Below are 19,817 nucleotides of genomic sequence, written 5' to 3'. Positions count from 1 at the left end.
AAGCAGAACTCTATGCAAGAGGAAATAAAAGGTTTGTACAAGCCTTATACAAGCCTTAAAAGATAAAGGGACCCCTGACCATTAAATCCAGTCGTGACCGACTCTGGGGTTGCGGCGTTCATCTTGCGTTATTGGCCGAGGGAGCCGGCATACAGCTTCCAGGTCATGTGGCCAGCATGACGAAGCCACTTCTGGCGAACCAGAGCAGCACATGGAAACGGCGTTTGCCTTCCCGCTGTAGCGGTACCTATTTATCTACTTGCACTTTGACGTGCTTTCGAACTGCTAGGTTGGCAGGAGCTGGGACCGAGTAACGGGAGCTCACCCCGTCGCAGGGATTCGAACCGCCGACCTTCTGATTGGCAAGCCCTAGGCTCAGTGGTTTAACCCACAGCGCCACCTGCGCCCCACCTTACCTCCTGCTTATTAAAAGTAAGTGGCAAAATTTGCCACTGGGAGAACAGGATGCTGGACTAGATGGGCCATTGGCCTGATCTAACAGGCTTGCCTTATGGCCTCATGCTCTTAAGTGAACCAGCTGAAATCGACAAATGGGGCTGGCCCTTAATTCAGTGCTGCCGCTAGGAAGGGAGCAGAAATCTGTGAAGCAGCTGAAATCGACAAATGGGGCTGGCCCTTAATTCAGTGCTGCCGCTAGGAAGGGAGCAGAAATCTGTGAAGCAAGTTAGGCAGTCCATTTCCAAGCCTAGTTCAAAGCATCAGAACGCCAAAGCCACATGTCCCAGTCTGGTGGTAGCTGAATAATACTCCAATGCATCACTGAATGAAAATGTGCATTTTGAAGGTGAGGATTAACTTTCTAATGGCAAAGATGAATTCTTTTCTTTTTTTTATTCCACACCCCCTCCCTTAAATGTCTATATCTATAATTCAACCGTCAGTCTATCTAAGCCCAGGTGAGATCAGATTCTTAAGTACAAGCCTTCTGTGGCTCGGCCTCACATACAGCCATCAGCTCGTAAGTTTAATTGAAATGTATGGCAGCAAGAAAATCTTTATCTATACTTTGGCAGATTGATGGTGCAACAGCGACTTATCTGTATTAGTGGAAACCTATTAACTAGTGCATACACAGGCTTGCTATGGTTCAGTACCGTTATTCCTTTAGGCACTAACATTATTCACGTGATTAGCCCCATTGAGTTCTTCTGAGCATGCAGGGCAATGATACTATGACTTTCACATTTCCTTCCGTAATTACTTTTAAACAGGTGAAAATGCTAACAATCAAACTGAGTGGAAGATAAAGAAAATTACAGAAATTAACAGTTTATGAAGCTGAGCTTTTTATGCGGTCAGTCAGTAAAACAAAGCAACTCACATATTCCCTTGATTCCTTTATCACAGAATGTCAGAAATGGGGGGAGGCATAAGTTTCCCTGAAATGGTAGGGAAACCAGAGCTGGAAATGGCCCATTTGTCCAAATTCTTAATTTTAAAGTATCCAAATGAGTAAGATTCAAACCTTACTCATTTGGATGCATTAAAATTCAGAACCCTGAGTTCACATTTGGGACGTCTTTTTGTCCAGGGAAACAGCAGTATTTCCCCCACTTATTTTGAATTATTGTAATACTGCTCTTGGAATTAAGTCCCACTGAGTTCAATGAGACATACTCCTGTCTCTAGCAAGTGTGTGTGTGACTATAACCATAATCCTGTTTGGTTTATGCACTTCAAGTTTGCACTGCTGTTAATTTATTCCATCCTATGTGTATTTGCATACTTACTTGCTAGGAATTACTGTTACTAGAGTGTCTGCCTCGCTACAAGACAATTATTAAACAAAATTCTGTTTTAAAGATCTGAGAAGTGTAGAAGAGACACCTTTGTCTTGGGGTTGGTGGGAGATAAGTTTCCTCCCGTGGTACAAATTCAGAGGAAACTTACCTTCAAGCTTGAGGATATGATAATCTACCTCCATAATAAAGAAACATGATCAGACTGAAAATGAAACTGTGTAAGGGACACAGCTGAGTGGTAGAGAATCTGCTTTGTATGCATAAGATCCCAGGTTCAATCCCCAGCATCTCGTTGGCCACTGTGATAACACAATACTGGACTAGATGGACCAATGGCCTGATTCAGGAGGCTCCTGTTATGTTCTTATGTTAGAGACTGAACAGAATTACCTCTCTCACAAATATATCGAAGTGTTCCCTTCCAAGCATGGCATTTGGACACTTTTGGATAGATGTTGCATTTCTGATTAGAGTCATTAGGATCAGCCTGATATTGCCTTGCAACTTGACTTGTAATGGCATAAACAAGTATGTTAGAGACCTCTCCCGCCCAACAGAGGAATAGTTTTCTGAAAGGATAGACTGCCATCAAGTTCTCCATGGGGAATTTGGTCATGCTTTCCCGAGACAACCTCTTGTTAAAAGTAGCTGTCACTATGTACCTAAGAAGCAGCTCACCAATTTGCTCCTACTCAACACAATGCTGAAGCTCATTTATCCAGCTAGCTAACATTTGTATGCTTCACTATCTTATTACATAGCTGTGTAACATCATCTGCAACATGCTGTAAATTGCAAAATAGCATTTTTGGCAGCATTTTAAGACAGTTACTATTTGCATTGGTCTGAAGCCCAGAGGATATGCATTATCAGCCCATAAAACAGAATGCATTCAAGTAATGTCAGGATTGTGTCATATTCTGGAAGGAAAAAAAGCCAACATACAGAAATTGGTAATGATCATCATTATCTCATCCTCCTTTATTTAGGTGCAGAAGCAGCCAGGGTTCTCATAAGGTCAGTATTATCTCATCCTATTTTATTTAGGAACAGCAACGGTGGATGGCGTAATCAGGCATAGGGCCATATATGTGCTATCCTACCTAATATAAAATATTTCATTTCCTAATTATAGTCCATACAATGGACCTGACTTAGTTCTACCTAGATTAACAGGAATTAGGGATGCAGGTAGAATTTGTTTTAAATCACACTGCTCCCTGGTATTTTAAGGAGCTGCAATTTGTGGGTTGGACAAAGAAGTGCAAATGGAGGAAATCTCATTCTGAGAGCAACTAAACACATGTTATGTCACATAATCAAGCCTACTCATAGCATGAGTTGCAAAACCCAGGACCTTCATCCGATAGAATTATAGTCGGAAGAATGGACAAGGGTCATCTAGTTCACACCCCCTGCAACGCAGGAATCTTTTGCCCAATGTGGGGCATGAACCTACAACATTGAGATTAAAAGCCTCAAGTTCTACCAACTGAGATGCCCCACCTTTTAATCTTGGTCAAGGTACCCAATTTTGACAGACCTGGTGGGCCAGTACAAGCAGCTTGGGTTACTAGAAGTGGCCTGGGTCTTTGCACTAAAGCATACTTTTAATTCCCACTTGAAGATCCTTTCACTGCACTGGTTGCTTCTCTCAGATTTCCTCAAATTTTGCAAGCAGATTGGATTGTCTTCAGGTGCCCTGCATTGTGCTCTAAATACAACTTTGAAAGCCATGGGTTTTGAGTGAATTTTCATCACGTGATGTCAGAACATCCACAAGACCCACTTACCGTGCTCAAACTTCCAGAAATGTAAACAAATGTTCTTTTGACTTGGATCTTAATTAAAGTAATAAGATAATGTGAGAAAGTGATTAGAGTGTTGGACTAGGGACTGGCATGCCAGGGTTCAAATCCCAACTCAGCTATGAAGGCCATTAGGTGACCTTGGGCCAGTCACTCTCTTTTAGACTGACCTACCTCACAAGGCTGTTTTGAGGATAAAATGGGCAGGTGGGAAAGCATGTGTGCCACCTTAAACTCTTTGGAGGAAAGGTGGGATACAAATGAAATGAAATAAATAAATAAATAAATGTTTATTTGCATAGTGTGTGTTGCCAATCCACATTAATTCAGCAGCTAATTGAAGGACATTAGTCTCTAGCATAACTTACTTGAGCATTAAAACCCACATACCAAAAACACATACCCAAGGCAAAACAATAAACTTATCAATCTATATACTGTTGTGGTATAACCTTAGGCTCCCTTATGTGTTTCACTCAGTTCAGCTTTGAAGATGCGTATTGGAGTTGGTTAGACCTACATTTCCAAGGACTGTAACTGAAATGGTTGTTTTACTTTTTAAGGTTCTGGATTACAATGTATGATAAACATTTAAATTTTATGAAGCCAAGATCTGAAAACTTTATCTTAGTGGAAACAGAATGTGAATGCTACAGTTTTAACTAACCCTACCCACAGAAGGATGCCATATAAGATGCTTATCATCCAGAATATTAATTGGTTTCTTTTGGCGACTTTCACCGATAAACATATTCTCTTATTTTAAAAGCACCTTATTAACACCTAAGATTGTGTTTCCTTCTATCACTTTCTTTGGTACCTCTTGGCCTTGAATGAATTGCAGTTTGGGATTAGTTACACTTTTTAATTAATTAACAACATGCTCATACACTAAACTTTTAAGATGCTAAATTCATAGATTTGATTGCACTCCCTTTAAATCAGCATGCAAGATGAAATGCATAATGGAAGAATCATGGTTTGAAGACTCTGCTGCACTGTGGCAACAAGTCCCTGTCAACACGGTACAGATCCTTAATGAAGGGCTGTAAAGGTAATGCAGACTAAACTTTGTTTATTTTTATTTTTTGCTTTTATTTTGCTAAAGGCAACAGGCAAAAGGCAGATCCAATATTGGATAAAACTTTTTGGAAGGCACTCCACTGACATAAGTTCTTGTGCCCAATGCTGAAACACAGTGGAAAATAAAACATGAATCAGATAGTATAAGGGCCATACTGTGTCCTAGAAAAAGGAGAAGGAAGGGGAAGCAGAGGTTTGGCTCTTGATTTTCAGAAAGAGCATGGCTTATTTTTAAGATGAAGATGATCACAGTTGAGCTGGAGCCAGTGAATGATTTTTTAAAAAACCCATTACAGTCTTTTTCTTAGTGAATTTCTTGCACTACAGATATCAAATGGTACTATATGGTATTGATACACTGGGATACTTACTTTTTTCATCATGGTGTTCCTTTGTTCCTCCTTGCAGGCTCTTTCTGTTCTGAAACATTGTAAGCTAAGAAAGCAAGTCTCTTCTAGCACCTGCTTGCCTGCCTGGCTATCTAGAGAACTTTTGGGGTACAACCCTCTGAAGGTGGCTCATAGCAGGATCATTTAGCTTTCAAATAATTTATAGACAAAGCCACCTGCAATGTCTTCAGTCAAGGCTCTCAATGATCCTCCTTTCACCATCAACCACATCAGCGACAGCTAGTATTAAGTGTAAGCAACGAACAGAGAGGCAAACTCACAAAAACCACCTCAAATTATGACCCTTGGAACGCCTCAGATTCTTCTCTAGTGTGGCTTATAATCTGGCCCAGATAAAGGTTAGTGTGCTGGCCCTCTAGAAGAACTGCACACACAAAAATGGCTTCTGAAGGACAAATATCCACGGCACACAAAGACACACAGGTTCCTTTTCCTGCAGAAGCAGTCCCCCACTCAATGTAGTCTTGGAAACCAGCCTAAAAACTGATTTCTTGGGGGCAAAAGTGTTGTCGTCCTGCTGCCAAGCAACAGTGTGTAGAGCTTGGTGGAGCATGAGGTCAAACAAAGAGAAGAGTCTACAAGATACACCTGGCAGAATCAACATACAAAGTCAAGTCAATTCCAAGGGTTCTGCAAACAGTAAACCATGTAGTCAGACAATCCAGAGGTCAGGAAATCCAATGATCACAAACCAAGGGTCCAGACAGAGAGCAGTAAGTACAAAGTAGGGAACCACAGGTGTTGTTTCCAGAATCTGACTGCTGCTGAGAGCTCTGTTTAAGAAGGCTGAAGCCAGCTGGTTCTCATCAGTGCCTTCTCCTCTGTGTCCTTGAAGGTTGATCAGCTGCAGGTGGAGTCACTCCACCTTCTCCCCCTGTTCAGCAGGTGAAGCTGACTCCTGACCCATGACACAAAAGCCTATTCCAGGGGAGCCTATTCTGTACTACCGTGGGAGGTAGCCCAATTTATCAGTAAATCTGATCAATTTCTTCATGTATTCGGTTAAATATGTTACAATTGACAAGGTCAGTGTGATTAAAGGGAAAAGGAGATGGGAAGCTGGTGAGAAGCCTAAGGCATCCTTTAGAGCAGGATGCAGCCAACGTGGTGCACTCCAATTCTTTTGGGTTACAATTCCCATCAGCCCCAGTCAGCATGGCCAATGCTCAGTAATGACTATAATTGTAGTCCATGACATCTGGAGGGCAACACATTGGGTACCCCTAATATAGCACATGAAAAGAATGCTCCACAACTATTAAGGAGGACAGGGAGTAGAATCCCTTTAGTGCCTGCCTCACCCTTGGGGGCCATGCATTCCTCAGAACACGGATAGATGTGTGAGTTATGGGGAGCTGGATGGTGCAATTCATTGTGGGCTCTGAGCAAGAGTGGGGTCACTCTAAAAGGGAGCACGGTGCCTGTGTTGCCTGGTCCAAAGTGTGTTAATACCTGCACTAGAGATGGGATGAGTTAAGAATAAGAGCTCAACTCATGGCAGAACCTCTTACACTTAAATTTTAAATCTATAAAATCACAGCCCTTTACATCACTAAAACTGCAGTTTCATATTCATATTCCTGGTCTGTACCCAAATATATATATTTCCCTTCGTGTTTTCTTTCTCAGCTGGTAACAAACTATAAAGGTCCTAAGTTCACTAAATAAAACAAACAAACAAAAAACCTTATACTTATATTCTCAAAAATGCAGTAATGCATATTTAAATCTTACAGGTGAGACAATAAAGGGCTAAACTTTCCCAATGCTAGATGCAACACATAGCTAAGGCAGTGTCAGCTGCTGTAATTTATATTTTGATGTGAATCACTCAGATAACTCACTTTCCTAATTGCTGTCTTGTCTGACAGCGATCTTATGAATACACGCTGTCATTGCATGTGTGATGATGCTGTTGACAAATAGGGACATTATTTCATTACATTAAATCTTACCTTCAAACTAAGAGTTTTCTACCTCATTTGTCAATAAAAAACTGTGTACAGACTCCTACTCTCTGACTACATTATTGATCCCACTCCTAAACTGCAACTAATATGACCATTAATCTGCAAATGACCATGATTTTAAAATATTTCTGACAAAGCACGATCGGCCCACATTCAGAGTTGCTCATCATTGTCACGTAAACAACCACCCACTTGTAGCTGAAACTAAATGGATTTGCTGTAAAGTGGCATCAAATCATTCAACCAAGTAAGTCTCCAAAAAGGCATCTAATCATCCCAATAAACTAATATTTGCCATGCAGATTATGATAAATGAGAAGAATAAAATGCACTAGAGGAAGCTGTATAAGCATCTCCTCATACTTTTTACTGTCAGTTTGTTTTTTAAAAATAATAATAATATAGGTAGCACAAGGCCGTTGGAAACAGATGTGTATCTAAAAGCAGTCAGTTACTATGGATTCACTGTAATTGAAGCATACAGAAACATTGGCTCAAGCTTCAGCACTGCAAGGTTATCAGTTGTGATGGCAAATGCTGGCATCATGCAACCCATATTACAGCAGCACAGTTTAATTCCACTGTAATGCAAGCATCACAATCCCATAGTGCAGCATGCAAATCAATGCTATGGATACGTGTGTAAACAGGACATCATGGCCTCCTCCAGGTGTCATTCTTTTTGCACATTCATGATGATTTGTGCTTGTGATGTTTGTGACTGCAAAGGTTTTGGGATGGCCCCGTTTCATTTTCAGTCAGAAACTTATCCCATAACCTCCTGTTGAAATCTCATAACTTTTTATACCACAAATGTTCTTGTTAATCTTTCCCCCACTTTTTTGTTGTGCTATAGCCCCTCCAGATAGAAGTAATGTGGTAGCATCAGGGAAGCATCCCAGAACCAACTAAAGTAGAATAAATCATAAAATCTCATAGGGTTGGAAGGGACCCCAAGGATCATCTAGTCCAACCCCCTGCAACACAATTAATCTCAACTAAAGCATCCATAACAGATGGCCATCCTGCTTAAAAACCTCCAAGTAAGGAGAGACTACCACCTCACAAAGGAGTCTGTTCCACTGTCCAACACAGCTCCTGATGTTTAGTCAGAATCTCCTTTCTTGTATCTCAAAGCCATTCATTCGTGTTCTACCTCCAGAGCAGAAGAAAACAAGATTGCTCCATCTTCCATGTGACAGCCCTTTAGATATTTGAAGATGGCTATCACATCTCCTTTCGGTCCCCCATTTTCTAGGCTAAAGATACTCAACTCTCTCAGTCATTCCTAATAAGGCTTGGTTTCCAGACCCTTGATCATCTCGGTTGCCCTCCGCTGCATACGTTCCAGCTTGTCAATATCCTTCTTTAATTGTGGTGCCCAGAATTGGACACAGTATTCCAGTTATGGTCTGAGCAAGACCATAGAGTGGTACTAGTATTTCTCTTGATCTAGACATGATACTTCTGTTAATGCAGCCTAGAACAGAATCAGCTTTCTTTCTTTCTTTCTTTCTTTTTCTTTCTTTCTTTCTGCTGCATCACACTGTTGACTCATATTAAGCTTGTAGTCTAATAAGACCCCTAGATCGTTTTCATATGCAATACTGTCAAGCCAGGTGCCCCCCACAATCTTATATTTGTGCAGCTGGTTCTTCCTGCCTAAGTGCAGAATCTTTCATATGCTCCTGTTGAGATTCATTTTGGCCCAGTTCTCCAATCTCTTAAGGTCATTTTGAATTCCAATTGTGCTTCTTGTGGCATTGGCTACCCCTCCATTACTAATGCACTATTATTGTGTCAAGAACACATTGCAGAATACACACACACTAAGACACCAGTCTGGAGAGCCCCTAAATTCTGTTGAATAGCTCAGCCGTCAAGGACAGAGTGTGCAGTTGGGGATAGGGATGCACACGGTACTCCCTGGGTTGGTAATATATATGCCATCATGGCCATGGACTTTCAAACTCATAATTTTCTCCTTAGCTCATATACTCAACTTTTGCTGGTGAGTGAGTTACAGAATGTGGTGGGACAACTGAAAAGCCCCTGTATTCAATAATGAGTCTCCTCGGCTCTGAAGGTGGAACTCACTCAGTAGATCTTAATATAAAAGCAGGTTCACCAGCAGGTTAATTGATGTTACCTTAAACTGTGGGTTATAGCACAGGCCTCCACAGATATTTTCATGGATATCACATTGCAAGGACAGACATGCCATTCCACCCTGATGTTTTAATAGCTGCTGTGGCATGGTGCACCGTCGCTGAGCTTTGCGTAACAGATCATATCCTAGGATGATGCCATTTGGTTGTCCTGGTGATGCCCAGTTAATCTGAAGTGACCTAGAGCAACAAAAATCATTAATGTGTAAGACAACTCATAAGATATGTGAGTTCCATTTAGCTGTTGCTGAAACTGAAATCCATACAGGTGTCCTTTTAACATTGCTGCAACGGAGCTTTGAGTTGCAAAGCTAAGGTAAATCATCGTTGGAGTGGTATTTTGCTAACCAATTTGAGAGATCCACCTGAAAAGTGGTATATAAATAGAAATACCTCAAACAGACAGAGCACTGTTTCAGTGCAACCGTTATTCTCAAGTGTTTTCAATGTCTTATAAAACAAACCTTTATTTTGGTACCAAAGGATGATATATTAATACATCAAATTGCTACAAAGCATATGTTTAGTTACAGGTAGGTAGCCGTGTTGGTCTGAGTCGAAGCAAAATAAAAAAATTCCTTCAGTAGCACCTTAAAGACCAACTAAGTTTATATTTTGGTATGAGCTTTCGTGTGCATGCACACGAAAGCTCATACCAAAATATAAAGCATATGTTTGATAGTCAAAAGCAAAATTTGAACGTCTTTTAAATTTCTGATTCTCAGGAGTACCAGGGCAGGGCAGTCTACTTTTGGGAAGTACTGACACTTGGTTGACAGACAGGACTTCCAACAAGAACAAGTATAGGTAAAGGTAAAGGACCCTTGGGCTGTTAAGTCCAGCTGAATTCAACTATGGGGTGTGGCACTCATCTCTGCTTTCAGGGTGAGGGAGCTGACATTTGTCCACAGATGGCTTTCTAGGTCATGTGGCCTGCATGACTAAACTGCTTCTGGTGCAACGAGACACCGTGACTGAAGCCAGAGCACATGGAAACACTGTTTACCTTCCCACTGCAATGGTACCTATTTATCTACTCACACTGGTATGCTTTCGAACTGTGAGCTTGGCAGGAGCTTGGGCACTGGGCACTGAAGTTGCAACTTCTGCAGGGAAACCACTGCACTATGACCCTTGGTTCTGCAGATCTGATCATCTCTGTTGCCATATTCACTAAACTAATTGGCGGAGCTGTTGTCTTTGTCCATGGAGTTTTCTTGGCAGGGATACTGGAGGGGCTTGCTGGTTCCTGCTCCAGGTGGATCACGTTTAGTCAAAACTCTCCACTATGACCTGTCCACCTTGGGTGGCCCTGCACGGCATAGCTCATAGCTTCCCTGAGTTGTTCAAGCTCCTTCACCATGACAAGGCAGTGATCCATGAAGGATCATGGAAGATCAGTCTACATCCCAATCCCAAAGAAGGGCAGTGCCAAAGAATGCTCCAACTACTGTACAATTGCGCTCATTTCACATGCTAGCAATATTATGCTTAAAATTCTACAAGGCAGGCTTAAGCAGTATGTGGACCGTGCAAGCTGGATTTTGAAGGGGCAGAGGAACCAGAGACTAAATTGCAAACATGCTCTGGATTATGGAGAAAGCTAGCGAGTTCCAGAAAAACATCTACTTCTGTTTCATTGATGTATGGAAGTGAGAGCTGGACCATAAAGAAGGCTGATCGCCGAAGAATTGATGCTATTGAATTATGGTGCTGGAGGAGACTCTTGAGAGTCCCATGGACTGCAAGAAGATCAAACCTATCCATTCTGAAGGAAGTCAGCCCTGAATGCTCACTGGAAGGCTAGATCCTGAAGCTGAGGTTCCAATACTTTGGCCACCTCATGAGAAGAGAAGACTCCCTGGAAAAGACCCTGATGCTGGGAAAGATGGAGGGCACAAGGAGAAGGGGACGACAGAAGACGAGATGGTTGGACAGTGTTCTCGAAGCTATCAACATGAGTCTGACCAAACTGTGGGAGACAGTGGAAGACAGGAGTGCCTGGCAGGCTCTGGTCCATGGGGTCACGAAGAGACTAAAAGACTAAACAACAACAACAATAGGCAGAGCTAAATGCTGTCTGTTATAAGTGTCCACAAAACCAGACAGTAGCATTATAGTATATGGACACAAACCAGGCAAAGACAGGTTCTTTTGAGTTCTATAAGTTCAATTAAGAAGCACATGCTTAAATATTTCCTTTTAAAAGGATGGACTTACTAGTGCTTCACTCTAGTAGGGTCACACACTTATCATATGTTATTCCCAACATACATTTTAAAGAATGTTCAAGCCCAATTACATGGCTACTGTCAGAATACTTGGTGACATTGTAAATTAGCATTCATTTAAAGTGAGATGGTTACATTCAGACAGCAGCAGCTGAGATAAACTTTGACATTTTTACAGAATAAAAAATAACACAGTGAACTATTATTCCACTACCTTGAGGTATAAACAGAGGAACGTATAACAATAACAATATGTAGAGGAAGGATTAATGTCACCTGTGAAGGGATAACTTCACAGGTTACTTGTAGAGTCACCATTATTATTCTGAAATCTCCATCTGACTTGCTGAATTAATGCCATAGTCTGTGAAAGTCTATTTTATATTCACTGCATATTCTACTCAAGGAAAAAAAATCCTTACATATAAATGACATTACTGACAAACATATAGAGACAAGAAAGAAAGAAAGAAAGAAAGAAAGAAAGAAAGAAAGAAAGAAAGAAAGGAAGGAAGGAAGGAAGGAAGGAAGGAAGGAAGGAAGGAAGGAAGGAAGGAAGGAAGGAAGGAAAGAAAGAAAGAAAGAAAGAAAGAAAGAAAGAAAGAAAGAAAGAAAGAAAGAAAGAAAGAAAGAAAGAAAGATGAACCCTTAAAATTATTTGAAGGCTGGATATACATCTTAGTGCATATTATTTTGGAGCTAAGCAAATATGTAGTAAACAGTTTTTAAGCATAGAATGCTTTTGACATGGTGTTCCTTGTTTTTGTTCTTAATCTTTTTTACATGATAAAATTTATCAGGATGGATAAAAGGAAGTGCTTATTCGCACAGCAAGCACATGGTTAAACTATGGAATGTGCTCCCCCAGGAGGCAATGATGGCCACCAACTTGGATGGCTTTAAAAGAGGACTGGACTAATTCATGGAGGAAAAGGCTATCCATGGCTACCAGTCAAGATGGTTATGCTTTGCCTCCATTGTTGGATGCAGTCATGCTTCTGAATATCAGTTGCTGGAAACCACAAGAAGGAAGAGGGTTCTTGCGCTTGGGGTCCTGCTTGCAGGTTTCCCATTGGTATCTGGTTGGCCACTGTGAGAACAGGATGCTGGACTAGATGGGCCACTGGCCTGATCCAGCAGACTCTTATTATGGTGTGATAAGTGAACAGACAAAAATAAAAGTAGAATCTTATGCAAAAAAAGTGGCAGTTAATTTTTATCTTCAGTGGTTTGCAAATTTTGTGCTTGCATTTTTATGCTTCCAGAGACCACCAGCTCATCTCCATTCTGAGTCCTCATACTACCAACTCACTTTAAAAGTCTCCACTTTGCCTGAAAATGTTATCTGGCTTCTTTGTTCAATTGCTACTGATGGGGACAGGTTCATACAAGATTGTTTGAATTGGGCCTTGTGACTCACCAACTGAATCAAGACTGAGCTAGAACTGTACGAAAGGTCCTTCTGATACAAGCGATACCCGCTGGACATCTTGGCTAAGCTGCTAGAAAAGAATAGCTTTCCATTACAACAAGTGGCTATCATCCCAAAGACACTGAACAAGTTGGGTAGTTAATAACAGTTTCTGCAGAACTTGCACAACTTATATCCCAGCAAATTAAACATAGTCCACCAGTTATGTTTGACAGTGGAGAATCTCAATAAAGTTCCAGTTCTCGCTTGCTGCCTGAATAGTTAAAATTGGATACATGTCACAGGTTGCATTTGGCTGCACTCAGCATGATGGGTCGCAACTTGAGATTGCCATGGCATTGTGAGAAAACATTTAAACCAACTGTATGTAAAAACAATAATGGTATAACCTTAAAATAGTTCTTAAAAGTCACCGCCCACTTGCTCCCCCATCCTCAAAAATACACATATGCAACATAAGAGGAAGAGCTATAATAATTCTAATAAAAAAAACATGTTGCAGAATGTGAGTTGCATTGCCGTCCTCCCATGTGGCTGTCTCCTAGAAATCATACCTTTTCCCCATTGGCAGATATGTATTAAAATGTCTCCTTGTTTATACAATCTGTTATTTTCCCCTTGAACCTATTCCTTGATGGAGGATAAATAAGAAAAATTCATATGCAGGCCAGCACCTACTGAAACTGCCAGCTGTAGTGTTTGTCATATTTCAATCAAAGTTGAAGCCAGCCAGCCATTTTTATACTGCATGGTCCCTACATACTCAAGGACCAGAATTAATGAATTAGCTATTGATTAAATTCCACTCTAGCAAATCCACCGTGGCAAATAAATGAACTACCCGGGGCACGTGTAGGCCACAGCCAGACATGTCCGGGCAATCGATCAGTAGTTAGTATTCTTTTGGGATATAGGAACAGCTGATGATAATATGACATGTAAGGGAAGGCAATGGAGAAAGTCTGTTTCTGGCTCAGCAGATTATAAAATCTGCAAGGCATTTCTGATCTTCTTGCGTTTGTATGTTATGACATTTTTAGTTTGTATATAATAACAGAGACATGCATAAGTGTTTTCCATACTTCAGACAAAAGCATACATCAGTGAAAGTCAGGGGTGGAGAGGGGGATGATTTCCAGAATTGAGTTCTCATCATCAAACAAGCTTTGACTAGACATGTTTATGTGACAGAAAAATAGCAAGCTTAATTTCACCTAGCAGTTGTACTTTGCACAAACAAATAACAGAATTCAGAGAAAATGTACAAAGAGAAAACAGAAGTTTCTTTGAAATACTGCATGTGTAGATCCATTTTGTTAGCATATTACTGAAGATTTAGGTGTAAGATTGCAGTTATTCAAAAGAGACACTTCTCCCACTCACAAGAAACAAGCTAAGCACCAATCTCTGCCAGAAGTGTAATAAAACCACATCAACAATAACAAGCACGCAGGAGGCTAACTACTTTATTGTTGCCATAATTTTGATAAATGTCTTGGCAATGGGCAGCCATTAGTTACAACCTCTCTTCTGGCCATGCTGGCACTCCGAGTCCTGGATCTTTTTAGGAAAAGAATGACTGCATTTGTCAGTATTCAGCTGTTTTTCCCAGTCTGGCACCCATTTGCTTTTTTGGGGGGTGGGGGAGGGGGATGGGGAGGGAATTCTCTATTAGAAAAAGATGGAAAAGATAATACAAGATCAAATACACCTAGATTTTTATTCAGGCATTGTAGTCTCCAATTCACTGACGGGAAGGTGCGGAAATGCACTGCCCCTCCATCAGATCCCTGTGGCCTACCTGGTTCATCCTCCATACACAGAAAGAGGAAGGACTTCAGGGGCGAGCCTGATCTACGCACCGGACCATAACAGAGGGCTACACAGAGGGAGGACTACACAGAGGGAGCTGCAGGTTCAATCTCTTCTGGATGAAAGATCTCAGGTTACGTACCTGGGAAAGAACTCTTACTTGTTGGTACAGTGTTCTTTACATGTAACACACACTATGTTTCTTGTTTTTCTTAAATTGATTACAGGCATGGGGCATGGTTGTGCTTGGTGCTGGGATCCTAGTGTGTGTGGCTCTCTAGCTGTAACCCTCACCAAAATATTGCCATTATCTTCACTGACACCCCCACCCCCACCCAGCGTGGCTATGCAGCTTAGTAAAAAAATAAATAAAAGTGGCCATTAATGTCAATGGAAACTTCTATACTAAGCCTCACTTGATCCAGAGATCCACAGAGAGAGACTTCCAGGTGGTTAGGAAATGCTAGCATAGATAGACCAGTGTAGAAGACATCTTCATAAGTTAATTGCACTATTTCTTCTTATCTTTGACACTATGAGGAAACAACAATTGTTTTACAGGCTGAAAAGCACAAAATCATTTTCTGTTTCTTTTATCACCACAGGTTCTTTTGGTTTTAAGACAAACAAAGACCCTTAAATACCGTGGACCGAGGACATGAATCCGTGGTGCCGATAGCTCTTTTGGCTCATCTTCCACTGTCGTAATTTGTGTTTCATTGCTTCTCACACAAGCGTACACTGTGCAGACTTCAACCTAGAATAGTTAGCAAGAAAGAAAAATATAGTTTTAGCTATTCAGTAACTGAAGTTAGAGCATGACTACAAATCAAGTAAAACCGGGCTCAATGTGATGGTGGGGACTTAGGAACTTTTTGGGAGGAATCCTACCATATTTTTGCGCTACCGTAAGGACTGGGGCTAGGGCAAGGGTACTTCCCCCCACATGCACCATTCCCAAATCTGCTCCAGAGGCAGAAGTTGCACTGGGAAAGTGAAAGTTATTCTGCTTATGCTAAGCACTACTTGGTACCACTGGTCCATCTAGCTCAAAATTGTCCACATTGGCTAGCATGGTTATATAGAGGTTCAGATAAGGAATTTTCTCAGCCCTATCTGGAGATGCTGGGAATTGAACCTGGGCTCTTCTGTAAGCAAAGATGTGCTCTATCACTCAGTTATGGCTCTTCCATTTTGAATGAGGACTACAGGGAAATACCGTTACTCCATAGTGCCAAATCTTATAAACTTGCCGCAGCAATTCTAGGTGTCTGCATTCCACTGCTAAGAGAACAGCTTCCATTTTCTCAAAGGAACCTTCCCTCCCCACACTGCTGTTCTGAAGGTTCCTTAACCTTCCAAAGCATATTTGGGTTTGAAACAGGGCATGTGCAGGGGCTAAGGACCCTTACAATGGCCACAGAACTCTTACTGAACATTTGTGTCACGAGCATCACTGAAGCTAACTAGGTCTGGGATTGCTTAGTATTCATATGGCAGACCACCTAAGAAACCTAAGCTTGCCACCTTGAGGTACTTAGACAAGCGATGACACAGACAAGAGTTAGGCATTCAGAGCAAATGGCACACCTCTGCACCTGTTACACTGAACTGGTTCTCATGCACACTTAGTCAAATCCTGGCTAAGCATGAACGAGGGAACAAAGGTTTGTTCTAGGTTTACTACTTGTGATATGTTTGGAGCAAGACAAACCATAAGCTTGGGTTCAGCTATAATGCTAAGCTAAACCATGGGTTAGTTCCATACAGTGTAACAGCAGCAGCAGGAGTGCAGCAGCTGTGATTTTCACTCTATACATTTGCATGCTCTTTCATACATGCTTACAGTACCCATGGTTGGGCTTAGTGTTACATGGCCCAGTAACTGCCTATGTGTTTACAGGCTCAATTTCAGAGGCTGGTGTTCATCTACAATCCCCAAATGGCTATCTGAAGAACCATCTGAACCCATGTGAACCTGCCTGAGCCTTAAGATAAACATCTGAAGCCCAGCACTCTGGCCTGTCAGTGAGAATTCTATATACCTAAAGAAGCATCTCCATCCCCATCATTCAGCCCAGACACTGAGGTCCAGTTCCCAGGGCCTTCTGGCAGTCCCCTCCCTGCGAGAAGTGAGGTTACAGGGAACCAGGTAGAGGGCCTTCTCAGTAGTGGTGCCCACCCTGTGGAATGCCCTCCCATCAGACTTCAAAGTGATAATCAATGACATAAATTTCTAAAGACTTCTGAAGGCAGCCCTTTATCAGGAAGTTTTTAATCAAACTAAAACATTAGGAAGAACCTCCTGACAGTAAGAGCTGTTCGGCAGTGGAATTTGCTGCCAAGGAGTGTGGTGGAGTCTCCTTCTTTGGAGGTCTTTAAGCAGAGGCTTGACAGCCATATGTCAGGAATGCTTTGATGGTATTTCCTGCTTGGCAGGGGGTTGGACTGGATGGCCCTTGTGGTCTCTTCCAACTCTATGATTCTAGAATTTATAATGTCTCACTGTGGGTTTTTATATTATGTTGCAAGCCACCCAGAGTGGCTGGAGCAACCCAGGTGGGGTAGAAGTATATTGTTGTTGTGGGATCCCCTCGGATCCTTACCATATCACCTTTCTGAATCTACCAGCTTTTTTTTTCATTTTTAAAATAGGAATGGTTTGCTTTCACAGCAATGTATTAATGTTTGATGAACCCTGAAGATGAGAGACAAAATAGGACTCCCTCAGTTCTTAAGAGTACTTTAAATAGCTCCAAGGAAAGACTAATAATGTCACCTTTGCATTGGCAACTCAATACATGAAAAGTACCAGTCGACAGATGTCAACACGTGATGACCAAGGACAAGGCGGGCACAAATGGAGATATTGTTTTAGGAAGCTAAGTATTTGGGAAGGGACAGAGTATGAAAGGCAAAAAGGGTTTTAAAAAAATATCCACAATTACAACTTTGGATTTTCTCTTATAACTCATTGCCACAAGTGCTGGTGCTAATACTCAGATAGGATAACGAAGAGAAACTGATTAATATTGCCTTTGGTAAATTAATATGAAGGTCCGCAAAGTGTGAAAGTGCTTGGAATTTGTGTTACTGTTGAAGAAAGACAAATGTGTGCCCATGCAGAAACTGGAAAGTCATATGTGTATTAATGGAGGTGGGGGCCTGCCGCTGCAGAGGGGTTGGAACATAGAAATCTGTTATGGTGTGCCTCTGGGTGACGTTTATTTATGGCACGCTGCAACGGGATGCAAATTTTAGGACAAAGTATACATGATTACTGTTGCGACCTCCCCATACATAATTCAGACTAAGCCAAGTCTGAACGTGACAAACAAAACGGGAAAGTTGCAATTAAAGCAAAACAAACTGCTCAAGAAATAAATGCAATTCAATTACAGGGGAAATAGTTGTAAGCTCTTGTCTTGAGCATATTCAAAAAACCTGGAAATTACATATAGATTTCGGGGTAACCCAAGGATAAGGAGACAGGAGGAGGAAAAAGAGGGGAAAGAAAGGTTTTTAAAAATTAATGGTATTTTTAGAAGACTAGGATTTCATGGCTGAGATCAGTCTGTTCCACAAAGAGAAGGGAGGAGGGGAAAGATGATAAAAGGCTAACAAATGCAATATCATTATTTCTCTAGGTTGATGTATTATGCATGCCTGATGTTTCTAAAACAATTACAATTTTGTTTTAATGAGTAGGAGTAGGATTTTTCCCTCTTTATAATATATATTGTAAGTTTAGTATTATGGGATCAGAGGAGATGTAGTTTTGATGTTCTTGAGATAGAGGAAAATACGAATACATTACACAAATGCAAAAATAAAATGTATGTTAAGGGGGAGGGGGAACTGCTTGTGAACCCATTGATTTAAAAATATGAAACCACTTATATGTGTGTCTATAGAGAACTCCCATCAGATAAATATGTATCTACACATACTACAATAAATGCTTATGTGGTTATTAGATTTGCATGTTTATATATATATACACAGAATTGTTCCTCGAAATACCAGTGAAAAGCAGAACACTCTCCTGCCCCATTATGTATAATCAGCTACAGCATACGTATAGATAAAAAAAAGTTGTCCAAACCTGTATATCATAAACAGTGAATGGAGACAAATCTCCTAAAAGCAGAGACCCCGGTGCCTTCATTCCAGTCTTGTATCGCTTATTATTTACATAGACAGAATACTCTGTGACAACACCATTTGGGTTTGAAGGCGATGTCCAGATGACACGTACAGCTGTACTGTTGATGATGACAACCTCTGGAGGGAACATGCCCTCCGGCTCTAGAAATAAAGGAAGAAGCTGAATAAACTCCAGCTGTCTCTGTAAAATCATGTGTTTAACCAAATGCAGATTAGAATTTGGGTTTAGCAGAGGGTCTGCTGCTTATCTGCTTGCCTCTGATGAAGTTATCACTGTCTGTATTCCTCTCTAAATTGGCTTATTATAATCTCAGTTAGAAACAGTGGGAGATGGTGGTAAAGCGCTTTATACCACCAGCATCGCCTTCATCTTTAAGCAGAATGTGACCAGTGGGATACAATGATAGATTATTCACTTATCTATGTGGCCCCATCCACAATTATTTGGTTTGGCTTCATTCTTCACACATGCCCAAACAGCAATCTTGTTCCTAAAGCAGCAACTTTAAATGCACTCTGTGGCGAAAAGTGACATATCAATAGCTTTTAGCAGCCTTGTAACTTGGGCAATGAGAAGCAACGTGCAATATTGTTATTATGTAAATGGTTTTGAATGCTGATTACCAAGGATAATGATGAAGCCTCACTTCTCCTTTTCAAAATCTTCCTTAGCGTTAAATTACACAAATTATTTAAGCATGTCAGAAATAGCTATGCAAAAAGACCTATTTTCATCTCGTAGGTCCATCTTAACCAGTTGAAAAATTGCACTCGCAAGGAGTTCTATTTTATAAACAAAAGGGGGCTGACCTTTGGCATTGCAAAGGAAATGCAATCCCCACTTAAAGTGCTTTGCTAATGACCTGGAACACTTGCTTCTGAGGTAATGATATTATAATGTTTATAATGAGACTTTATAAAGCCAAAAAGATTAGAAAGGCCATTCCAAACACATTTCAGATTCACAAGTTGC

The 19,817-nt window shown here is 41.0% G+C and overlaps 1 protein-coding gene across 1 annotated transcript in view; it reads right to left on the bottom strand.

The window, feature by feature from the left end:
* USH2A (usherin) overlaps positions 1-19,817 on the bottom strand; it is a 455,954-nt gene that overhangs the window by 112,797 nt on the left and 323,340 nt on the right. The window contains exons 46-48 of the mRNA XM_088666687.1: positions 18,783-18,985; positions 15,322-15,434; positions 9,184-9,382 (exon numbers count right to left, since the gene is read on the bottom strand). Coding sequence (XP_088522813.1) covers positions 9,184-9,382; positions 15,322-15,434; positions 18,783-18,985 — 515 coding nt within the window. The remainder of the gene's footprint in view (positions 1-9,183; positions 9,383-15,321; positions 15,435-18,782; positions 18,986-19,817) is intronic.

Source organism: Zootoca vivipara, chromosome 3 (assembly GCF_965207765.1).
Source record: "Zootoca vivipara chromosome 3, rZooViv2.hap1.1, whole genome shotgun sequence".
NCBI classification, from domain to species: domain Eukaryota; kingdom Metazoa; phylum Chordata; class Lepidosauria; order Squamata; family Lacertidae; genus Zootoca; species Zootoca vivipara.
The sequence above is the reverse complement of the archived record's forward strand: the minus strand, read 5'-3'. Positions and strand labels throughout refer to the sequence as shown.